Source organism: Schistocerca cancellata, chromosome 6 (genome assembly GCF_023864275.1).
Source record: "Schistocerca cancellata isolate TAMUIC-IGC-003103 chromosome 6, iqSchCanc2.1, whole genome shotgun sequence".
Taxonomy (NCBI): Eukaryota; Metazoa; Arthropoda; class Insecta; order Orthoptera; family Acrididae; genus Schistocerca; species Schistocerca cancellata.
The window spans coordinates 148176218-148199914 of record NC_064631.1 but is presented as its reverse complement, the minus strand read 5'-3'; the positions used below and the strand labels follow the sequence as shown (position 1 = coordinate 148199914).

Here is a 23697-nt window from a genome sequence, read left to right as displayed (position 1 = left end):
TCTTGATTTACACTAGTGGTATCTACAGTACTGTTCACCTAACTCACTAACTCATATATATATATATATATATATAGAGAGAGAGAGAGAGAGAGAGAGAGAGAGTGAGTGAGTGTGTGTGTGTGTGTGTGTGTGTGTGTGTGTGTGTGTGTGTGTGTGCGCACATGTGGATGCTATGTGAGTTGTATGTGAGCAAAAACTCTATGACTTTATGGAGGTGCTTAGCAACTGTGGCCAGTGACATAGTCAACTATTTCAATGAAACACAGAAGTGCTTCAAAGACTGCAATAATGGAATTTAGCAAACAAAAAGAATTTGATATGAAATTATCCATAGGAAATGAAATTGGAAAAAAAGGATAAATGGACAACATTTTTGGAAAATACACTCCAGGATAATGTCAAATGGAAAAGCATACAGATTCCACAGCATGTAAGCTGTCTAAAAGATATTTGTATGAACATGATTAGCTAAGGATATTTGTGTACAAAAAACTGCTTATCATTCATTATTATTGTCAAAGCTGAAATATACAGTAGAAATATGGGATGCAACAATACAGACCAACCTAAGAACATTACTAATTATCACTACACAAAAAAGTTACGAGAATTATTTGTGGTGCCAAATACAGAGAATCACGTTGAAACCTATTTCCAAAATTCGGTGTGCTTACCATTATAGGTGTATATATACTAAAAATTACTTATGAAAACAATGTATCCAAACTTAAATTGTGAACTACACCAGCATAATACAATACAAAAATTAGGATACATGTAAATACCCACAGAACAGCTTTATATGAAAATATGCACTTCATGCTACACCGGTGCTCTCCCAAAAAGTCTCGAAGTCCTTGCTAATAGCAAATTAAAAAACCATCTAAAAAGAATTGTAATTGAAAATCCATTTTATTCTACAGGTGAGTTTTTTGTATTTTTGAAAAGTAGTTTGTAATTATGTCAGTCTCATAGTTTTTGGCAATTCACAAGTGATAGAACGATAGTAAAACTATTCTTACACAAAAATCTTTAGCTTGTAATTTGCAATGTCAAATATTTGTAAGAATAATCTGTAAGATTTCCTGCAAATGTGTTAGATCTAGGTAATGTATTTGATCATTTGGTGTTTAATAATAATAATAATAAATTAATGACACATACAACACAGAACAAAATTATAAATGATGAACAAAAAGGCTGTTGCAAAGGAGTACGAGGATGTAAAGAGCAACTGATAATAGAAGCAGAGGTAACATATCAAGCTAAAACTAAACAAAGGTCGCTACACTACGCATACATTGATTACCAAAAATGATTACTACAAATATTGGAAATATACAAAGTAGATCCTAAATTGATACAGTTCCTAAAGATAGTAATGAAAATTGGAAAACCACACTTAATATCCAAACAAATTCAAATAATATCACATCATAGCCAATACAGATTAAGTGTGGAATATACCAAGGAGACTCATTAAGTCCTTTTTGGTTCTGCCTTGCTCTGAACCCACTATCCAACATGCTAAATAATACAAATTGTGGATACAATATTACTAGAACATACCAACACAAAATCACACATTTGCTATACGTGGATGATCTAAAACTACTGGCAGCAACAAATCAACAACTCAACCAATTACTAAAGATAACAGAAGTATTCAGCAATGATATAACTGTGGCTTTTGGAACAGACAAATGTAAGAAAAATAGCATAGTCAAGCGAAAACACACTAAACAAGAAGATTACATAATGGCTAACCACAGCGACTGCATAGAAGCAATGGGAAAAACAGATGCCTATAAATATCTAGGGTACAGACAAAAAATAGGAATAGATAATACAAATATTAAAGAAGAACTAAAAGAAAAATATAGACAAAGACTAACAAAAATACTGAAAACAGAATTGACAGCAAGAAACAAGACAAAAGCTATAAATAGCTATGCTATATCAATATTGACCTACTCATTTGGAGTAGTGAAATGGAGTAACACAGACCTAGAAGCACTCAATACACTTACATGATCACAATGCCACAAATATAGAATACATCACATACATTCAGCAACAGAATGATTTACATTAAGCACAAAGGAAGGAGGAAGGGGATTTATTGACATAAAAAATCTACTTTATGGACAGGTAGACAATTTAAGAAAATTCTTTATAGAACGAGCAGAGGCTAGCAAAATACACCAAGCAATCACTCATATAAATACATCGGCTACACCATTGCAATTTCATAACCACTTCTACAACCCTTTAGATCACATAACATCAACGGATGCGAAGAAAGTAAATTGGAAAAAGAAAACACTATATGGCAAGCACCCGTATCATCTAACACAGCCACACATAGATCAAGACGCATCGAACACATGGCTAAGAAAAGGCAATATATACAGTGAAATGGAAGGATTCATGATTGCAATACAGGATCAAACAATAAACACCAGATATTACAGCAAGCATATTATTAAAGATCCCAATACCACAACAGACTTTGCAAACAACAAATAGAAACAGTAGATCACATCACAAGCGAATGTACAATACTAGCAAATACAGAATACCCCAGAAGACATGACAATCTAGCAAAAATAATACATCAACAACTTGCCATACAACATAAACTAATAAAACAACACCTTCCCACATACAAGTACACACCACAAAATGTACTGGAGAATGATGAATACATATTATACTGGAACAGAACCATTATAACAGATAAAACAACTCCACATAACAAACCTGACTATATATTCACCAATAAAAATAAGAAATTAACACAACTAATCGAAATATCCATACCCAACACAACAAATATACAGAAGAAAACAGGAGAAAAAATTGAAAAATACATCCAACTGGCTGAGGATGTCAAGGACATGTGGTATCAGGATAAAGTTGACATTATACCAATTATACTATGAACTACAGGACTCATACCACACAATATCCACCAGTACATCAACGCAATACAGCTACATCCAAACATATAGATACAACTACAGAAATCTGTAATTATTGATACATGTTCAATTATCTGAAAGTTCCTAAATGCATTGTAACATATACCACACAATGAAAAGGAAGTCACACTTGATCAAGGCCCATGTCGCTTTCCATTTTTAACCAGACATAACGTCTGAGAAAGGAATATAATAATAATAATAATAATAATAACTTTATCTCTGACTATTTTGTGTTGTTACAGCTGCTGTTTGTTATTTACTACCTGATGATGGCTTTAATGTCTCCCTATGAGGAAGGGGATTTGATGCTTCATTTAAAGAAAAAGTGTTGGACATATCTGTGGTGAGAGATGATGAGTTTGTTCCTCCTTTACTAGTTGTTGCTGGCATTGAGCAGTGACTCTTCATCGCTTCAGCATTATTTGTTTACCTGCTAAGTATCCTTTCATCAAATATTTGATACAGGATACAGCTTACTTTGTACATTAGCGCACAATTTTAAATACATGTTATATAACAGTAACATTGATTCAATGGCATGAATAATTTAAGCATATCATACACTGCAGTAAATCGGTGAAGTACAATACATTAATATAATAGTATGATACGATATGTAGTACAATAGATCTCAAAAGCAGTTTCAGATACATAATACAAAAAAGGAAATAATTTAAATTTATTTCAACAGATATTCATTTACCAAAGAAAATAATTTAAATTTATGTTAACAGATACTCATTTACAGTATAACAGCACCTGTCTTGTAAATATGTTTTCAAAGCCACTTTGAATTTTTGTGTTTCTTTTATTTCCTTGATGTGATGGGGAAGTTTATTGTAACGTTTTTTGCCAGTTTGCTGAGGTCCATATTGTCTGAGAGTGTTGCTTCCATGTTCGCTGTGTAAGTCTGACTTTTGCCTGGTGTCATGTCTGTGGACTGCTTGAATTGTACATACTAAGTGGTTTTTAGTTTCTGAAAATTACTTTATATGTGTAATTATATTAAGAGTGTACAGATATGGTAGTGATAGTATCTGGAGTGTTTTAAAAAGGGTTTTGCAAGAATTTAAGGGTGTGGCATTTTCAGTTACCCTAATGATCCTCTTCTATACTATGAAACACCTTTTGCTTATTGGCGAATTTCCCCAATAAAATATCACTATTGCAGTGGGGATTCCACTTGGCTGCAATACATGCCATAGCATATGGTGATATGCTTCTTGCTTATCTATTTGATGCACATGTCCCACTTCATATTGCCCTGAATCTATAATGAAAGAAATTTTGTTGACTTTACAGTCCATAATTTTTTCCTAAATAGATTTATGGTTGAGGTTTATTGATGTTTATTGTGTGTGGTATGAAGGTGTATTATGTAGTTCTGCAGCAATTTTACCTTTTATCAATACATATGTCATTTGCAAGTTTTGTATATTTTTGGGAATCACTAGATGATTCTGCGTCAATAATAAATTTTAACAACAACACTGGGCCCAAGATAGTACCTTGGGACACTGCGTACCTAATTTATTTTCTTTTAGATTGGTCGGTGTACTTAATGTTTCCTTCCTGATGCATGATTTCAACTATTTGCTCTCTGCTTTTCAGGTATAGTGTCAACCGCTCATCTGCCAGGCCTCTAATTCCTACATACTCCAATTTTTGAAATAGGAAGTTGTGGTTTGCACTTTGAAAGCTTTTGTGAGGTCCAGAAATATTATTGATACATGTTCTCTCTGGTCTATTGCAGTAAAGGCTTTATTAACAAAGTCAAAAATGACAATTTCTATTGATTTGAGTTTTCTGAACACATGTTAGGGGATTGGTACAGAATTCCTTTTTTCTATCAATGGAATCAGTCTTTTTTTTAAAAAAAGAACTTCTGTCAGTATTTTAGAAAAACTTGATAGTATAGATAATGGCCTGCAATTATTTTATTTGTCTTATCTACATTCTTGAAAAGAGGTCTTACCTTGGCCATTTTTAATTTTTCTGGGAAAATACCACTGGACATCGAAGAGTTGCAAAAATGAGTTAGGGGCTTAGTCAATACTGTCGCACATTTTTTAATATGTGACCAGGAACTTGGTCTGCATCTGAAGAAAATTTTGGTTTTAGTTCCTTTACAAAATTCAACATTTCCTTTTCATCTGTTGGATACAGAAAGATTGTTTTTCATTTAAGTTAATTTTTTGCTCATCTCTTGTTTCCAGAAGTGGTTTTTTTGCTGTTTTTCCATCAATTTGTTATCTATTTCTGAGAAATATACATTGAATACACCCGGTACTTTATGTGAGGGAGAAATATTGTCTCCATTTTCAAGCAGATTAATTTTACATTGTTTCGTTTATTTTTTCGTTACACTGTACATTTTATCGCAAAACTCGATGACTGATGTTTCTATGCTCATGCGCAGATGAGCTCCAGCAGCCTGTAGATCGTGGGGGGGGGGGGGGGCACACCTCACACCTCTCCCTCCCTGATGAGAGGGCCACTGTTTACATTATACCATTAGCTATTCAGATTATGTGATACTTTGATTTAGATTTAAAAACTGCATACACACGACTTGTTAGTGTCTTAAGCACGTTTTTCTGTATTTATTGCAATTAAAAGCTTGGGAAATCTACATGCGATCCTATTTACTCGGTTGCTGATCAAAGATCTGTGGTAATTCCTGTTCTAACGATGATATTGTAGAGAATGGGAATCACCAACAAGCGATTCGTTAAATTTTAATGAAACTTAGATATCACAGTACCATTGTTTAACTCTTAATGGCGCGCAAACACAAAAAAGCACGGTCAAAAGACCAAAAGACCATAACATCAAACATGAACGATAGTGTTCTAGTGGTCGATGGTCGCCACCGATGTCACAGATTCATAGCGTCGTTCATGTGGTCGTTTGTGTCGTTGGGAAACACGATTTCTGGGTACAGTGTTGCAACCTGGAGCGTAATTGTCAGTTTTTCGGGTAAAACCGTCATCGGTGGGTATTTTAAAGGTTTATATGAAATGGTGAGTATTTTCCAAGTAATTTGATAACTTTGACACCAAACATTTTTTCTTGTATTCAAATCGTTCTTTAAATGTTTAAAATTTCAGGTATAGGTGCAGTATGAGAATATCAGAATTGTGGCACGTGTTATATTGGGCAATGAGCCTGGGAATTACCTGGTTTCTCTGCTCTTGCTTCCACTGTTTGTTTCGACTGGTATGTGTCGTAACTCGTAAACCTAATAGCCAGCTTGTTGTTCTTGTGATAGCAGTGTCTCACAGTTTTACCAATCTACTTGGCTCAGTGGTCTGGTGTGGGCTATACTTGTAGTCAATAATAGAAGCGTTATTAAACTATAATTCTTTTATTTCACTAAAATGGGTTAGTGGTTGCGTAAAGCAAGTGTTAGTGACAATGTAGACAATCTGCATGCTCCTCCTGAATTACCTGCCTCGCCTAATTTACCTAAAACTCTTAATTTACAAAGTGAGCTTATCGGAAAGGACGATAATGCTACCTCTACCTCAACATTGTGTTCTTCGAATGAGAAATCAAAGAAATCCAAAATAAATAGATTTTGTGATTCCTGGTTAAGCTTTCCTGAGTCCATTGCTTGGTTACAAAAGCTTGTCTACAGATTTCGCACTAACACTTGCTTTATGCAGACACTTATCGATTTTAGTGAAATAAAGACAGTATAGTGTAATAACTGTACTATTACTGACCACAAGTATAGCCCACACCAGAACATTCCATCTAGTAATTCGGTAAAACTGTGACAACTGGTGTCACAAAAACAACAAGTTCACTAGTAGGCTTACGAGTTACGACACATACCAGTTGAAACAAACAGCGGAAGTAAGAGCAGAGAAACTGGGGAATTCCCAGGCTCAATGCACAATACAATGCAGACAACGTAAAAAGAGCAGAAGTTAAATTAATGGCACTTGCCGCTTCCAATAGTTTATCATTCAGCACCTTGGATACATAGATTCCTCTTTGTAAGAATGTTTTTTCTAATTCACCAAACGCTCAGAAGATTACTTCAAAGCGTACAAAATCTTCAAGTATTATTAAGAATGGGTTGAGGAAAGTCATTTTCAAGACCTTGTCTGATGAGCTGAGACATCCAGCTATTGGTCATGGATGAAACTACTGATCTAACGGTTACTAAACAATGTGCATTAGCAGTCGTGTATTTTCATACGAATTCATGCCAGACTGAAACTACTTTCTTTGAGGTATTTGAAGTTTCATAGGAGAAAATAAAAAAAAGCAGTAATCTCGATAATATCGTCGGTTTTAGCTCTGACACAGCAAGTGTTATGGTTGGAAAGTATCATTCAGTTGTTGAAAAATTTAGTTCTCATTTCAATAGAAGTTTTAGCAGAAGAGAGACATTTAAAGATTTTCAAGTTTTTTTTTTTCGTTCTGAAATACACAATATTCTACATCCCTGTGCAGATCGATATTTGCTTGTCAAATCATGTGTGGACAGGGCACTGGAACAGTGTAACGAACTTAATGTCTACCTGAGAAATGTTGTCATGGAAGATCCATTTTCAATTATAGAACATAAGCTGTCAACTATGGATAACGCATTTACTTCGGCTTATTTGGAATTCATGTCATATGTTTTAGGTATACTTACAGATTTTAATACCTTTTTTTTTCAAATTGAAGTCCCTCTCCTTCACACACAGAAGTCAGATGTAGAAAAAATGCTAAATAATTCTAGTACATAGGGCACGCACTATCTCTGACGCAGAGTGTCTACCCCAGGAATTGGAACATCTGAGAACTGTATTTCGAAAATATGGGTACTCAGAATGGCAGATTCAACGTGCTCTCCGCCCAACCACTACAGTACAACCTGTGGAGATGGATGAAATCACGAGGGAGGAGGTAGGCACTGCGTTTATTCCATATACAGGCGCACTCTCGGGGAAAATCGCCCGCATTTTGAAGAAACTCCGGGTCGGAACTGTGTTTTGTCCTCCGAATAAAACTCGTGGACTGGTGGGGAGCGCCAAAGATGACCTCGGTTTGAGGAAGGCCGGCGTGTACCAGATTCCGTGCCAATGTGGCAAGTCGTATATTGGTCAGACGATGCGTACCGTCGAGGATGGATGCCGTGAACACTAGAGGCACACTCGACTGATGTATCCGAGCAAGTCGGCGGTCGCTGAACATTGTTTGTCGGAAAGTCACGCTATGGAGTATGAACGCACGAGGATTCTGGTACAGACGTCGAGATACTGGGACAGCGTTGTTAGAGAGGCCATCGAAATTCGCATCAATGACGACCTCATAAACCGTGACTGTGGCTATAATCTTAGCAAGGCTTGGGAACCAGTGATTGGGTTAATCAACAGTAAATCGAGCAAACGTATAGCTGTGACGACCACGGCGGACAGAGCCATCACACCGACGTCATCACAGACGCCGTCGCAATCTGTTCCACTGCGCGACCGTGGCGCGGGGCGCGGACAGCGGAGGGAGCGCGCCGCGGGCGGAGGGTATTTAAATCGGCCGCCGCCGCGACCGAACCCTGTCGCTGTTGCTTCTAGAGATGGCTGGACGCGGAAGGGGACGCAGAGCTGCTGCCTTAGCGGAGTTGCTGCTCACGATAGCAGGGACTTCCGGCAAGACGAAGAGGAGGACTGCAGCGCAGTGCTTTCGCTGCCAAAAGCTTGGCCACGTCGCCAAGCACTGCAGCGGAGCAGTTGCGTGTTTGAAGTGTGCGCAAGCACACGACACACGTGACTGCAAGAAGCAGAAGGACGCCCCCTGCACTTGCGCCAACTGTAGTGGCGCACACGCGGCCAACGCCCGTTCCTGCGCCTACAGAAGAAATTGGCGCGGACCGGAGAAGAAGACGCCGAAGCAAGTGACCACCACACACGAAGAGGTGGTCACTTGCACAGAAGACGTCGTCACCAGGCGCCTTAACGACGCCGTACAAGAAGCCATGTCCGCCTTCAAATCCGCCATGGCGGAAGAGAGGGCGGCCATGCTGGCGGAACTGGGCGAGGCTTGGCGTCAGATTGCTGTGCTGACGCAGGAGCTTCGCTCAGTCAAAGAAGTCTCCGCCACAACAGAGGACACCGCCACCCAGACGACTCCTCCACGTGAGAAGGAGTTCGCGACGATGGCCACGCAGACAGACGAGCCTGCTGAAGGGAAGGCGACACAGCACAAGAAGGACACCAAAGCAGCAGCGCAAGAAGAGGAGTGGGAAGAAGTCCCATTCCTGCCGCTTCCAGACATGTACAGCGCAAGCGCTGTGATGAAGAAGATCGCTGACTCGCTTCGCGATGGTACATACCCCCACCACGACAACCCTTATCCTTTCGTTCCACCTAACCTTTCTAAACCTTCACCCCCACACCAACCAGTTGAGTATCCAGAAGGCCTTGTTGGTCTTTCTAGGGAGGATTACGATCTGATCAATTCGTTCCCTATCTTCACAGAGTGGCAAATGCGCTACGTCATCTTCGCTCTGGTCCACGGAGAGTATGAGAAAGCAGGATACACTATATCCACTATCCCAACCGAGGGAGAGCCCTCAGCAACAAGTAAGAAGAAGAAGAAAAATCGTCATATCGACAAAGTCAAGAAATAGGTCATCGGCACTCCTTGCCAGAATAGATCCAACCAACAGTACAGACAGAAGACTCTACAAGATTCCCAGGGGAGTAAAGGCCAACAGACCACAAACTTCCACACGAACCTCCTCACAGTAAGGAAGTCACAAAAGGAGAGCAGCAGCGACCGAACCCAGTTCCCTCTGAGCAGCCATAGCTTACGGTTGTCCGTGCCGGCACGTTCAGAGGAGCTCAGTCCGTCAGTTCACCTGATGATGACGACATGTATGATCGCCGAAATATTGTGCCCGTTGGGCACTGTAGACCGGCAGTACACCCGTGGATATTTTGAATATCAAATACGCCTGGAGAAACTCAAGAATCACAACAATGCTAAATAATTGTGTTCTGATTTTACTGATTTAGACATTATTAAGTCAACTGCAGTTTTGCTGTTAGACCATACAAATCCAAGGCACTTCCTGATGTTGTAGTCAGTTCAATGTTTTCTATATTTTTGTAAACTGTTGTGCGACGCCCAGTATGCGTGTCCGGGATAACGCTCCCGCTGGCCACTGTGAAAACGCTAAGTCCACGCACAGTATATAAGCTGGCGCGCACTCGCGCTACGCTCATTCTGTGTCTGGCTGCTGCACAGGCAACTGCACTGAACGCCGCCAACATGCCTTACAGGAGATATCGACGTCATCTTCGCACAACAGTTTACAAGAATATAGAAAACATTGAACTTACTACAACATCTGGGGACAAGAAAAATCGCATTCCAGTGAAGAGTGCTGCAGCCCGCGCTCTCGTCGATGGACCTTGTGTATTTCTTGGATGTTCTCTTAATTTTAGCTTGGACATAAACGACACTTTCTCACATGGAAATGGATGGTTCAGTGTCGCCATAGTGAGTGGTGGTAGTGGAGTGGCTAGTGTTCCTGGACTTGAAAGTTTTACTTGGGTATCACTGCACAGGAAACATTTGATGGACTCAAAGCCAAGACTGAAATATAGCAACAGGACAAACTTGTTTTTATAAAAGATACTTGAATCTCTATATTGAGCTTGTCTCAGAGATCAAAAGACAATTTGACCTCTCCGATCCCATTTTTGAAGTCATTTCTACAGTGGAATCTAACGTAGCCCGATCTTACGCTGTTAAATCCTTGTACTCTGTCGTAAAGAGATTTCCTGTTCTTCAAAAATTAATCAACTGTGAACAATTGGATTGTCAATGGAAAAATTGTGCTATGCTGGAGCAGGAGAAATTTGGATTGGATGTAAAACCTGCCCCTGTGTACTGGAAGAAAATTTTTGATACCTATGAAATCTGCAGCCAAAACTCCAAATTCCCCAAATTTACGAGAAGTAATCATCCTTCTCCCCTGTCTTCTCTTTTCTTTCGAACCGACGAGATAAATGATGAGAAGCAGTATATGGCATCGCTCAGCCCAGTAAATTCCGGTTAGGTGTGTAAAATAGTTAATTTTTAATCTGATTCATGGTCTTTTTCTTGTATGTAAGTATTGTTGCAACTATTTTTGAAATGGATGGTATCTTGAGATATAATAGGGTAATCTGACGATCCTGGGTGGGCTATTACAATTGGCGACCCTGGTCGTCGGGTGTTTTATATGTCACGGTAACTTCTTTGATTTGTTTTGAGATTGTTGAATTTACTCCATAGTTCATAGCTGTTGCTAGTGTTCTGCTTGTTGTGATATGTTGTGTAGGCGTAATGGTTGTGCGAAATAGTAGGCATGTAACATTGGTGCATCGTAAGTTCTTCGTTTCTAATACCTAGTGTGATAAGCATGGTCGCTGCTGAGGCGTCTGATGTTAAAACATTCCCTTATTAAGGAAACGTTTAAATATCCAAATTTTTTGATGGGAAGCAGGTATGTGATTTTTGTATATAAATATGTTTTCAGGTGAAGTATTGCCACAAATTTATCGAATATGTACACCCACATACTGAAAGGTGTTGTATGTTTATAAAAAGCCTTCAATTAACCTAGATACTTGTGAACAGAACTGCATCCCCAATCAGGTGCAAGAAACTGTGGGTAATTTTTGTGTTTACATCTGTAGCCCTTTAATCCATTTTATCGACCTACCTAGATAAACTCTAACACAGGCCTATCCGTACACTTGTAAGTCCAATTCCGTTTTGCTGCTTGTACAATATAAAATTTGTTGAATTGTTACACTCCACTCTCCCGAATTTATCAGTTTTGTTGCTTTTGTTCGTTTCTTTTTGTTTTGTTTCCACGGATTGTTATTTAGTCTTCATCGGAGTCAATAAAAAGCCATTTGCTTCTTATTATTATTTCATGAAATGTCGTTTCATTTGTGTTTGTTACAAGCATGTTGTGCGTCCTGTTGACCATTCGTTTTAGGTTTCGTTCATTGATCAGGCTGCTCTCAGTAGGCTTTAGTTGGTAGTTTGAATTATGCACTGCAGTTTTCAATAAATTTGCTGTAGTTCTGTTTGCCCGTGGCACTTATGCTATAGCCCTACCGGTAGAATACTCGCTCGTTCACGGTGTGACATGTCTGTTTATTTCCCATAGTATTGGGAGGGGTGAATTTTTAGTAATCCTTTATCTTATAGATAGTTCATCAAAAAAAAAATCATTATTCACTTTCTCATTCCATGACTGAACTGTTTCAGAAGCTTTATCAGATGCACATTGCTGGATGGTTTGAATGAATAAATGAACCTGCTGCAAGAGTGGTTTTCCAAACTGTGTATAGTTTTCAGAAAAAGTTTAAAGACGAAACTTAGTGTTGTGCTGTAAGATATCGTATCACACTTTTAAAAGTGTATCTCAGTTGATGGATTATTGAAATGTTGTCCACTGATGGCAGTATAGGTTTGTAGTTCTAAAAAAAATAAATAAAAATAAAAAAATAATGCTGCATTCATTACGTGAACTTTTTTTTTCATTTTTTTTCATATGTAGACGTTGGTGATGGACGACCAGTATCGTGTGTGCAATTACTGCAAAATTCCAGTACCAGCTTGTAAATTTCATGAACATCTAAAAACAAAAGCTCATCGTGAAAGGAGGATGGCGTCAAAATTGGAATGTGGTGTCTATATCAGTCGTAAGTAACTATAGGCTATAAGTGTTATAGTATGATAAAAGAAACCTGTGTTATCTCTGTGTTTGTTAGTATTTTTCATCTAGCGATTAAAATTCTTCTGGATGTTGTACCTTTTCATTGTATAAAATATGTTAATTATTTCTTGAATATGCTCACGAAAACCCAAATATTGATTTGCAGACTGTCACTAGTCGCTGACAAGCAGGCTAGCCCACGAATAGTTTCTTTCCTACCCTCTCCTTTTTTGTCATTGTATTCTATGGCCAATTACAAGTTTCACAGATATTTGTATTAACCCTGATTGTCTACAATAAATAGATGCACCTTTCCTTCACCGTAACTAGGCTTGCCCTGAGGAAGGTTGTTGTAATATGGTTGTAACGTTGCTTTTACAGTTATACAGTGGTGTAGTACAACACCCATAAGAATTTTAAATCTCATGACACTGGCCTCGGAAGCGTACATAGTTACATTTTTCACAGTCTTATAGTTCTGATTAATGGCAATACTTTTTAGTTTTCTGTCTGTAAGTTACATGATATTCAGTACATCAATTGAGGAACCAGTTCAGTGTAAGTACGTAATTTGAGTTAAACTCCTGGCTGTGCTCAACGAAAGGGGGCTTGCCATCTAGTGGCAACATACTTTCAGATATTTTTTGTTCTTCATTGGATGGCACCCTTTCTGTAGTCCTTGTATTGATATTTGTTTGCAGTATTTTTAGTGCATCCTGATTTTTTTTTTTTTTTTTTTTTTTTTTAAAGGGCCATCTGCTGTAATTTAGTTTCGTTACAAGTTTCTTAATTCCTGTAATCCATTTAATGTTGCTCTTACCATTCAAGAGTTTTTCTACTATTCTTGTACTAATTATATTTTCTAAAGAACAATGAAAATAATCAGTTTTTGACCATATAATGTAATTGGATAGATAAAAACTCTGCTCGCTAAGCAGCAGTGGGAGAACATACATATGAAAAAAAGTTTTACTTATGCAAGCTTTTGGAGCCAGTGGCTCCTTCTTCTGGCAGAAGGGTTGAAGGGGAAGGTAGAGGGGTGAAAGAAAAGGAATTGGAGAGGTTTAGGAAAAAGGGGTAGAGTTCGGAAAAGTCAGCCAGAACCGCAAGTAAGGGGAGACTTACCAGATGGGATGTGAAGTGAAGACAGGTTGTTGGGGACTGCACCGGACAAGATTTGAAAACCTGAGAGCTTAAAGGTGAAAGATAGTGTAACATGTAAGACAGATATTACTGCTGAAATATTGTGCACAAATTAATAAGAGCAAAAAGCGAAGTGTATTGTATGTGTTACTGGGGGGGGGGGGGGGGGGGAGATAGACAGTTCAGAAAATAAAAGATGTAGAAAACTAAAACAGAGTGAAGATAGAGTAGTTTCTGGGAAGAAATGCTGAGGCAAAAGTAGTTAATGTTCATTTAGGCCAGGTTAGTGGCAAGAACGAAGGATATGTTGTAGCGTTAGTTCCCACCTGCTATGTTCTCAGAAACAGATGTCTGGGTCGATAATTCAGATGGTACTTGTGGTGAAACTGGTGCCGAGGTCATGACTGTCCTATTGTAGAGCATGCTCTGCAACAGGATATTTTTGTTGGCATTCTACACCCTCTGTCTATGCCCATTCATCCAAACTTATTAATTGGTGGTAGTCATTCTGATGTAAAAGGCTGAATAGTGTTTATGCAACAGTTATTGTATTGCACGTTTTGTTTCACTCTTTGATGGCATATGTTTTGCCTGTTAGAGGGCTGGTATAATTGGCGGTAGGTGGGTGCTTGTGGCAAGTCTTGCAGTGAGGACGGTCATGGGGGAGGTGCCATAGAGCAGGGAGATGGATGCAGAAGCATAGAACTCTGACAAGGATATTGTGGAGATTTGGATGGTGACCAAGAACAACTCTTAAGTGTGGTGTGCAAAATCTCAGACAGAATGGACTTCGTTTCAGGACATGATTTTAGGAAGTTGAAGTAGCTGATCAGTACATTAAAGACCAGGATAATACTGAGTGACAAGTGGTGTGCTCTGAAGTTGTTTTTTCAAGGTATCAGCCCTACTGTGATTGTTTGTGATGGCTCAGGAAATCTGCTTTTGAAGTAGGCTAGTGGGGTAATTACATTTAGTGAAGGCTAAGGTGAGAATGGTTATGTATTGCTTTAAAGAGTCTGCATCCGAACAAACATGTTTGCCTCGAATGCCAAGGTTGTATGGAAGAGAACGTTTGACGTGGAAAGGATGGCAACTGTCAAAATGTAAGTACTGTTGTTTGTTCATAGGTTTAATGTGGACAGACTTGTGTAGCTAGCCTTTGGAGAGAATGAGATCAACATCAAGGAAAGTGGAGTCGGATTCAGAATAGGATCATGTGAAATTTCATTGGGAGAATGTATTCAGAGACTCCAGGAATTTTAACCCTGAGATTATAATGGCAAAGATGTCATCAATGTATCTGAACCAAATCAGGGGCTGAAGACTTATGGAGCCCAGGAAAGACCACCGAGCAACCCATGAAAAGGTTGGCATAGGAAAGAGCCACCCTGGTTCCCATGCCCATATCCCTAATCTGTTTGTATGTTTGCCTTCAAAGGTGAAGTAGTTCTTGGCAAGTTCAGCAGCAGACTGACCCTGTACGTGGAGGATGTTGGTATAGAGGGAGCTGGCATCAATTGTGACAAGCAAGGTGTTTGGTGAGAGTGGAGTGGGTAAGGATTTCAGATGATCTAGGAAATGGCTTTTGTCTTTAATATAGGAGGGCCATCTTTGGACTATGTGTTGCAGGTGTTGATCAACTAAGGCAGATATATGTTCAGTGGGTGCTTTGAAGCCAGCAACTATAGGATAGCCAGGATGATTGGGTTTGTGGATCTTAGGTTCCTGGTGTTCTCACAGGTCCAAAGAATGAGATGAATTTCTTCCTGACCATGATCATTACTGTTTCTGTTTCCTTGTTTGCTATTCTCCAGTGCCTGTTTACTTGATATTGTTTATTTATGTATGTCCTAATTGTTCTTCTTTCTGTCTTTAGCATTTTGTCAGTTTTTTATGTATTACTTGTTTTGAAGTTGGTTTCAGCTGCATGTGTTATTTTTGGTTATGTAACTGTTTTATATTATTTGAATTTTGCAGCTATCAGTGGGCTTTTTTTATTGTGTTTTTGCTGATGTGATTTACTTTGTTCAGTTTTTTTAAATACTATTTTGATATGTTAGGTTCTCATTTATATTTTATGTTGGCATTCTACATTTATCAGCAATTTTGAGTTTTGTATTGTAATTTTGATTGCCTTTATGGATCAGTTAGCATAGTCTCTGCTTTTCAAATAATATTCTAAGGCCAATTTTCCAAGCTCTTTCTTATAGCAATTTGACTTGTTGTTTGGTTTCTTGAACAATTTTTGGCTAAAAGAGCAAGACTTATCGAAAAATTCCAAGCAGTATAAACTCGTATCATTTTTTACGCTTCCAATTCCCTTTTTGTGCATATATTTACAGTTGTGTTGTTAGTTAGGGAAGGAAAAAAAAACTGATTTGTGACAGATCAGTCTGTAGCATTGCTTGAGGTCTAGGTTTCTTTGGGAGGTGACAATGTGGTTGTGATACCAAAAAAACCAAATTGTGATGACAGATTGATCTGTAGCTTAGCTCATCTGAAAAAATGGCAATAACATGATGTTATAGTTGCCCTATTGTTTACAGTTTTTGTCGCATGTTTCCTGTGTCACTGGTCAAAGCCGATGACCTGTATTGAACATTCCTCTATATCCTCCTTTATACCAGTCTCTCATTATATGTTCCGGTGCACAGTTGAAAAGCAGTGGTGCTTCACAGTCACATTGTCTTAAGCTTTTTTATGGGCAATGATTCAGAAATTTCTAATCTTAACTTGACTTTTGATTTGGTGTTGGTTATAGTACGTTCTGTTAGTTTGATTAGTTTGGCTGAGGTTCTAGATTGCTTAGAAATTTTAAGAAAAGGTCTGTGGAGACATGCATCCCTTCATAAAGTCTGCATATGTTATTGCCATAGGTTTGTTCAGTTTCCTGTTTATACCATATTTAATTTTAAACCAATAAACTGCTCTGCACAGCTTCTCCCGATTTCTGAAACCTACTTGGTATTCCTCTGATTACTGTTATAGTTGTTCATTGATTCTTTCACATAGGGTCTTGTATAAAATCTTGTGTGTGCAATATAGGAGAGAGATTCCTCTGCAATTGCCTGGATTGTCTTTATTCTCTTCCTTGTGTACTGGATGGGTGATGTCTGTGGTTCAATGTTTGGGAAGTTGTTCAGTCAGTTCAGTCAGTTTAGAGCCATGTGTAAGGACTTCTAGACTGTGTCACTTGAATATTTTCACAGTTCAACAAAAACCTGGTCTTCTTCATCTGCCTTATAATTTTTTTGTCTTGTTGTTTCTTCCACTTCTTGGAAAGCTGGAGGATCTGCTTCATTCAATTTGGTTTTTATTGAGGTTCTTACATTGATTTGCAAGAGTTCCTTGGATTCTTCACAGTTCAAAAGTTTATCACATTTTTTTTTTCAAGATTTCAACATTTTCTTTGTTACTGTGTGCCATTCTTCATCCTTCATCTTTCTGTATTAACTTCAGGTGCTCTTGCTGTTGCAGTTGTTTCCCAAAGATTTTGTAGTAAATCCTGGACCTGGTTTTGTGGTAATTATCTCCTGTAGAGTTTGTTATGTGTTTATGAAATCCTTTCTTGATTCTCGTAATGTTCTATGTGAAATTCTTCCTTTTTGTTTTTAAAGTTTATGCTATTTTCTTCTGTTTTGTTTATTTGAAACTTTTTGTGTTTTTCTTCATGGAACTTGATCCAATTTGGTGTCCACTATGCATATTTTCTTCATGAGTTCAAGGGAGTTTTAGATTTTTGGCTTGTTTTTTGAAACTTGATACTATGAGATGCTGTCATTTGAAGAACTAATAGATGAAGTTCTTGTTGAACTTCAAATAGATTGGGCAGATGAAAGTGTTATGAATATGCTGAAGATAATAGAGAAGGTAACTGGAAGCCCTTTAAAATACTTGTCAACACAACAGTTGCATGTATTTGTTGTGCTGCTTGAAATGATTGTGGCCCAGCAGCTTATGAGTCAGGGTGTATGATGCACATCTCCACCAGCTTGTGTTAATTGTTTCAACAAACATACAGTTCGCAACAGTGTGTGTCCAGACTACACAGAAGAAAAGAAAATGCAAGATATTAAAGTAACAAAACTGGTGTCATATACTGAAGCAAATAAATTATTTAAAGTCATACAGTCTCCAACACTTTTTTTACCACATTTGTGTCAGTTGTGGAACATCCAACGGTTAAGGTTTGTGACAAACTCAGTCACAAGCAGTGAATGTCATTACCAACACATGCTCATGTTGCTACATATACCAGGTTACATTCTCCAGTCAGCTGATATCTGCTTTGGAATCTAAATGGCTTTAGAAATCATCTGGAAGAACTAAAACTTGCAGCACACGTCACACCTGCATGTACACACTGGAATTTTGAGGCTTCTGATACCCTTGTGCTATGGGGCTATCACCTACATAGAAATGATGACTTAATTGGTGGAACCCTTAAGGCAGGAGTGGCAGTGTTTATCATTGACATGCTTCATTCCTTACCTGTTGCCTATCACTCTACAAGCAGTTACTGTCGCAGTACACGATGTGTCATTCATGGTAACATCACAGGAACCACTAGACAGCACAAAGTGCTGTCGTGGGCTGTAACTCCACCTGTTCCAGGTGCGCAATGGTTGAAAATCTCTTACGATTGGAAAACATGCCTCTTGAATACAGAGAAAATGACACCTTCCCCCACCCTCTTCTCTCCCTACGCGCACATGCGCGCGCGCGCGCACACACACACACACACACACACACACACACACACACACACACACACAAAAAAAAATCGGCAGGATCATTCTCTGTGATTGATCTCACAGTTTGCTCTTTTGCTCATTGGAAAACAGTAGACAGCTCTATCCCAGTGACTACTGTCCAGTTTTTGTTCACTGTAAGCAAAGAAGATAGCCAGAAATTTAAAGCCCCCAAATGACAAAGGCAAATTGGATGCTTTACAGCCAGTTTGCTGCATTTAGACACAGAGACAGCATACAGGATTTAAAGAGCCTTTCTGCTGCTGATAGGTCCATACAAAAATCTTCAGGCCATCGTAGGAGGCAGCTTGTCCCTTGGTGGAATGAACAGTGTTGTTCACCACTAAAGGACAGGAGGAAAGTGCTGCAGAGATTCAAATGCAATCCATTTCAAGAGGATCTTGAAGTCTTTTAGCTACTTAAGTGAAAAGTCCAACAGACAGTTAAACAGAGCAAGAAGTTTAGATCCAACATCACTTGCATACTACACTGTAGGATTTTAAGGTAAGTCATTAAAATATCCAGAAGTGCGCACGTCCTGACAGAAATAAATAATGCAGTTAGTGAGATTGAAGCTATTTGGGACATTGTCAGATGGGAGCCGAGACAGCCAGGCAGTGTAAAAAATTCCATAACCTAAACTAAATGACAATAATTCGCATTCCAAGTCAGATATAAAAGAATGCCAAAACAGTGCCAGTGAAAATTTACATAATTCTCGAATAACCTGTAAAGAATTTCAGATTATATACATTTTAGTACTTGAAATACATAATTTATTTTCTTACCTGTAATTGTTTACTTAAAACATCATCCCATTGGCTGTGAGAAACTGATTCATTAACAACCTTGTGACTTAGGGATGTTGTTGACACTGCAGCCAACACAGACTTTAACTCCCATCTTTGTTAATTTGCAAACATCATAATACTTTAATATCTGAATGTGTTTCTGTTTTTCAGAACTACCATTGAGAGTAACAAAGGAAATACTAGTGGGAGTATTGGAAAGGTTTGGTACAGTTCGTGCGTATTCTTTAAATTCACACGCAGGCACAGCCATAGTTTATTTTGATGACAGGTGAGTTGTCTCAGTGAAATTTGGTGTGTGTCATATGTACATGTTAGTGAATTTTCACACAGTGTGTAGTACTCTGTAGAAATGGTTAATATTGTTTTTGAAATTCTGATGGATATATGACAAAAGTACGGTAGAGTTTCTTCATGGCCACAGCAGTTGTTGTTGGGGCGGGAACCGAAGGGTGAAATGGGCAACCATCGGCGCGCGCGCGCGCGCGCTTGCAAACACACACACACACACACACACACACACACACACACACACACACACACACACACATATACACACACACACACCCAGGGGGTTCACAATTTTTTTTGTGGATACGTGCGTAGCGAGCACGGGACCCCGAGCTAATGTGGCCTTCCTTCCTTTCCGGGCTGCATACCTTCCCTTTCCGCATCCTTCCCATCCCTATCTTCGCCCCTCCTCCCCTCACCTCTGGCTCTTTCCATCCCATTCTCCCCATCTGGGAGTATGGTTTGTGCCTACGTCCGGAGACGGACGCTCGTAAATGTACTGCATTCTTCGCCTTCCTTGATTTTATGTCTTCTTCCTTCCTTTGTCCTTCTCTTTTCCTTACCTCTTCTCTTTACCCTTTTCTCCGCTGCGGCGTTTGAGACCTCTCTTCTTTCCTTTCCCTTTCTCTTTCTTCCTCCCTGTGCGTGTCTGAAGGCCGACCCACGCCTTTTGTGCGTAGCCGGTGACGGGGTAACGCGTAATTCCCCGCCCTGCGTAGACAGGTAGGACACGTACGTACCCCCTGGTAACGGCCAGGCCCAGGGAGGGGTGATGACCCGAGCTGATACCTTCCGAAAGTGCCGATTGGTCCCTCCGTCCGTTTGTCGGGAGGTGTGACCTGAGGTGTGAACAATCACCTAAGGCGGGAGTGCCCTCACAGAGGCCCCCCACAAGGGAGGAGCGCGCCATCGGAGACGCCGGTAATCGTGGGGGATTCTTCCGCAATGGTTTCCTCACCTTCCACTATGTCTGCTCACAAACGTAAGTATACTGAGTCTCAGCCACAGACGATTCTTCCATCGTTGCCACAGTTCCTTGTTGTTTCTCGGTCTGACGAAGGTCACGACTTCTCCACGGTCAACCCTTTCATTATTCAGAAAGGTGTCGACGCAATTGCAGGTCCTGTAAAGTCTTGTTTCAGATTACGGAATGGCACCCTGTTGTTAGAAACACACAGTGCCCTCCAGGCACAAAAATTGCTGCGTACTTCTCTGCTCCACACCTTCCCTGTCCGGGTGGAACCGCACTGTACCTTAAATTCCTCGCATGGAGTCGTTTATACACGCTCCCTTGATGGATTGTCTGACGAAGAAATTCAGCACTATCTGTCTGACCAGGGCGTAACGGCTGTTCATAGAGTTATGAAATGGGTTGACACGAACATCATTCCAACCCGCACTGTCTTCTTGACATTTGACAAAGTTCAACTCCCATCGAAAATCAAAGCAGGCTATGAGATAATTTCCGTTCGCCCTTACATCCCAAACCCTATGCATTGCTATCAATGTCAGCGGTTCAATCACACCAGCCAGTCCTGTTCCAATCCGGCCAAATGTGTTACGTGTGGCAAGGATGCCCATGAGGGTGCTTGTCCACCTCCGTCCCCTCGCTGCATCAACTGTATGGGTGACCACCCTGCTTCCTCTCGAGATTGCCCCGTTTTTAAGGACGAAAAGCTCATCCAGGAAATAAGAGTGAAGGAAAAGGTGTTGACCTTTGCTGCTCGAAAATTATTCGCCAGTCGACAGCCCACCGTGCCCCAGACAGGAAAATACAGCACTGTCCTTGCTTCTCCTCGGCCAACAAAGGAGGCGGCCACGCAGACTTGCGACCTCACCTTTAGTACCACGGTCGTCAGATCGGCCAGCGCAAAGATCGCCCGTTCAACCTCACCTCTTGAGCCTGCCCACTCTATGGCTCACCCTTCGTCGGGTTCTGCTAAATCTTGAGCCCAAAAGTCAGACGCTAAGTCTTCGAAAAAAGAGCATACTCGTGAAGAGTTCTTACGTACCGCAACTTCACAACCATCGGTTCCTCCTTCATCTAAACATCATACTTCCAAGAAGGCTACAAAGAAACCCAGTTCCTCTCCTTCTCCGCCAAGGCGTGTCCCATCTACAGCACCACCTGGCGGAAATCGCCCTCGGCCGTCTTCTGTGTCGCCGAGGCGCACTGCTGGTGGCCGGTCAACTGGCCGATCGCTGGTGGCAGGGGCTGCTCCTGACCAACCTATGGATCAGGATCTTCTGCCTTCGGCTGAATGCCATTCCATGCTGTTGGTCGCAAGCTCTGAGCAGTCGTTGAGTTGACAGCACCCTTGGTCACATTCCTCCATTTTCTGTTCACCCTATGTCCATTATCCACTGGAATACCCGCGGCATTCGAGCCAATCGGGATGAATTGTCGGTCCTCTTACGATCCTACTCGCCGGTCATCTTCTGTCTTCAGGAAACAAAGCTGCGTCCCCATGACCGCTTTGTTCTCCCTCATTTTCAGTCCGTCCGATATGACCTCCCCTCTGTTGAAGGCACTCCAGCCCATGGAGGACTCATGATTCTTCTCCATGATACTCTCCATTATCACCCAATCCCCTTAAACAGTTCCTTCCAAGCTGTCGCCGTCCGTCTTTCCCTTTCTGGATACACGTTCTCTCTTTGTACTGTATACATTCCATCATCCACACCAATGGCACGAGCTGATCTCCTTCATCTTCTTGGTCAGCTTCCACCCCCCTATTTGCTGGTTGGGGACTTCAATGCCCACCACCCGCTTTGGGGATCTCCACATCCCTGTCCACGTGGCTCTCTATTGCTAGACGTCTTCCACCAAGCGGATCTAGTTTGCCTCAACACTGGGGTCCCCACATTTTTGTCTGCCTCCACGACAAATTTATCTCATTTGGACCTTGCGGTCGGTACTGTTCCACTAGCTCGACGCTTCGAATGGTTCGCCCTTGATGACACACACTCGAGTGACCACTTTCCATGTGTCCTCAGACTGCAGCCTCAACTGCCATGTATGCGCCCGCGACGCTGGAAGTTTGCCCAAGCCGATTGGACACTTTTTTCGTCTCTAGCGACATTCGATGACCGTCGCTTTCCCAGCGTCGACGATGAGGTCACACATATTACCGACGTTATTCTTACAGCTGCGGAACGTTCAATACCACGCACCTCTGAATTGCCCCGGCGCCCCCCAGTTCCTTGGTGGAACGAGGCATGCCGTGACGCAATACGTGAGCGGCGACGTGCTCTTCGCATTTTCCGTCACCATCCTACTTTGGCCAACTGTATCCGCCATTAGCAGTTCCGTGCGCGATGCCGTCACATCATCCGCGATAGCAAGAAGGCAAGCTGGAAATTCTTTATTATCTCATTTAACACCTTCACTCCCTCCTCGGAAGTTTGGAGTCGCCTTCGACGGTTCTCAGGCGCGCCTAGTTTCTCCCCGGTCTCTGGGCTCACTGTCGCGCATGATACATTAGTGGACCACGTCGCAATTTCTAACTCATTGGGTCAGCACTTTGCTGAGATTTCGAGCTCTTCCAATTACCCGCCAGCGTTTCTCCCGAAGAAACGTGCAGCGGAAGTGCGACATCTTGCTTTCTCCTCTCAAAATCACGAAAGCTACAATACTGTTTTCTCCATGCGGGAACTCCAACATTCCCTCTCTTCTTCTCGCTCCTCCGCCCCAGGACCGGATGGTATCCATGTCCAAATGTTGCTGCATTTATCAACCCATCGTCTGAGTTACCTCCTTCGCCTTTATAATCGAATTTGGACCGACAGTACCTTTCCCAGACGGTGGCGGGAAGCTGTTGTTGTTCCCGTTCCGAAACCTGGAAAGGACAAACATCTCCCCTCTAGCTATCGCCCCATTTCTCTCACGAGTAGTGTCTGTAAGGTTTTGGAGCGTATGGTGAACTACCTTTTAGCTTGGTGGCTGGAATCCCGCAGTCTTTTAACACCTGCCCAATGCGAATTCCGAAAGC

General features: G+C 40.7%; 1 protein-coding gene across 3 annotated transcripts in view; it reads left to right on the top strand.

Moving 5' to 3' along the window:
• Positions 1-11241: 11241 nt before the first annotated feature.
• Positions 11242-23697, top strand: part of LOC126190833 (speckle targeted PIP5K1A-regulated poly(A) polymerase-like) — a 186270-nt gene continuing 173814 nt past the window's right edge. Inside the window, exons 1-4 of one of the 3 annotated variants that reach the window (XM_049931409.1) lie at positions 11243-11484; positions 12264-12462; positions 12553-12697; positions 19568-19685. In XM_049931409.1, coding sequence (XP_049787366.1) covers positions 12562-12697; positions 19568-19685 — 254 coding nt within the window. In that variant the 5' untranslated portion in view covers positions 11243-11484; positions 12264-12462; positions 12553-12561. Of the gene's footprint in view, positions 11485-12260; positions 12463-12552; positions 12698-19567; positions 19686-23697 lie in introns of all 3 variants that reach the window. The other 2 variants (XM_049931408.1, XM_049931410.1) reach the window with 2 other exon arrangements.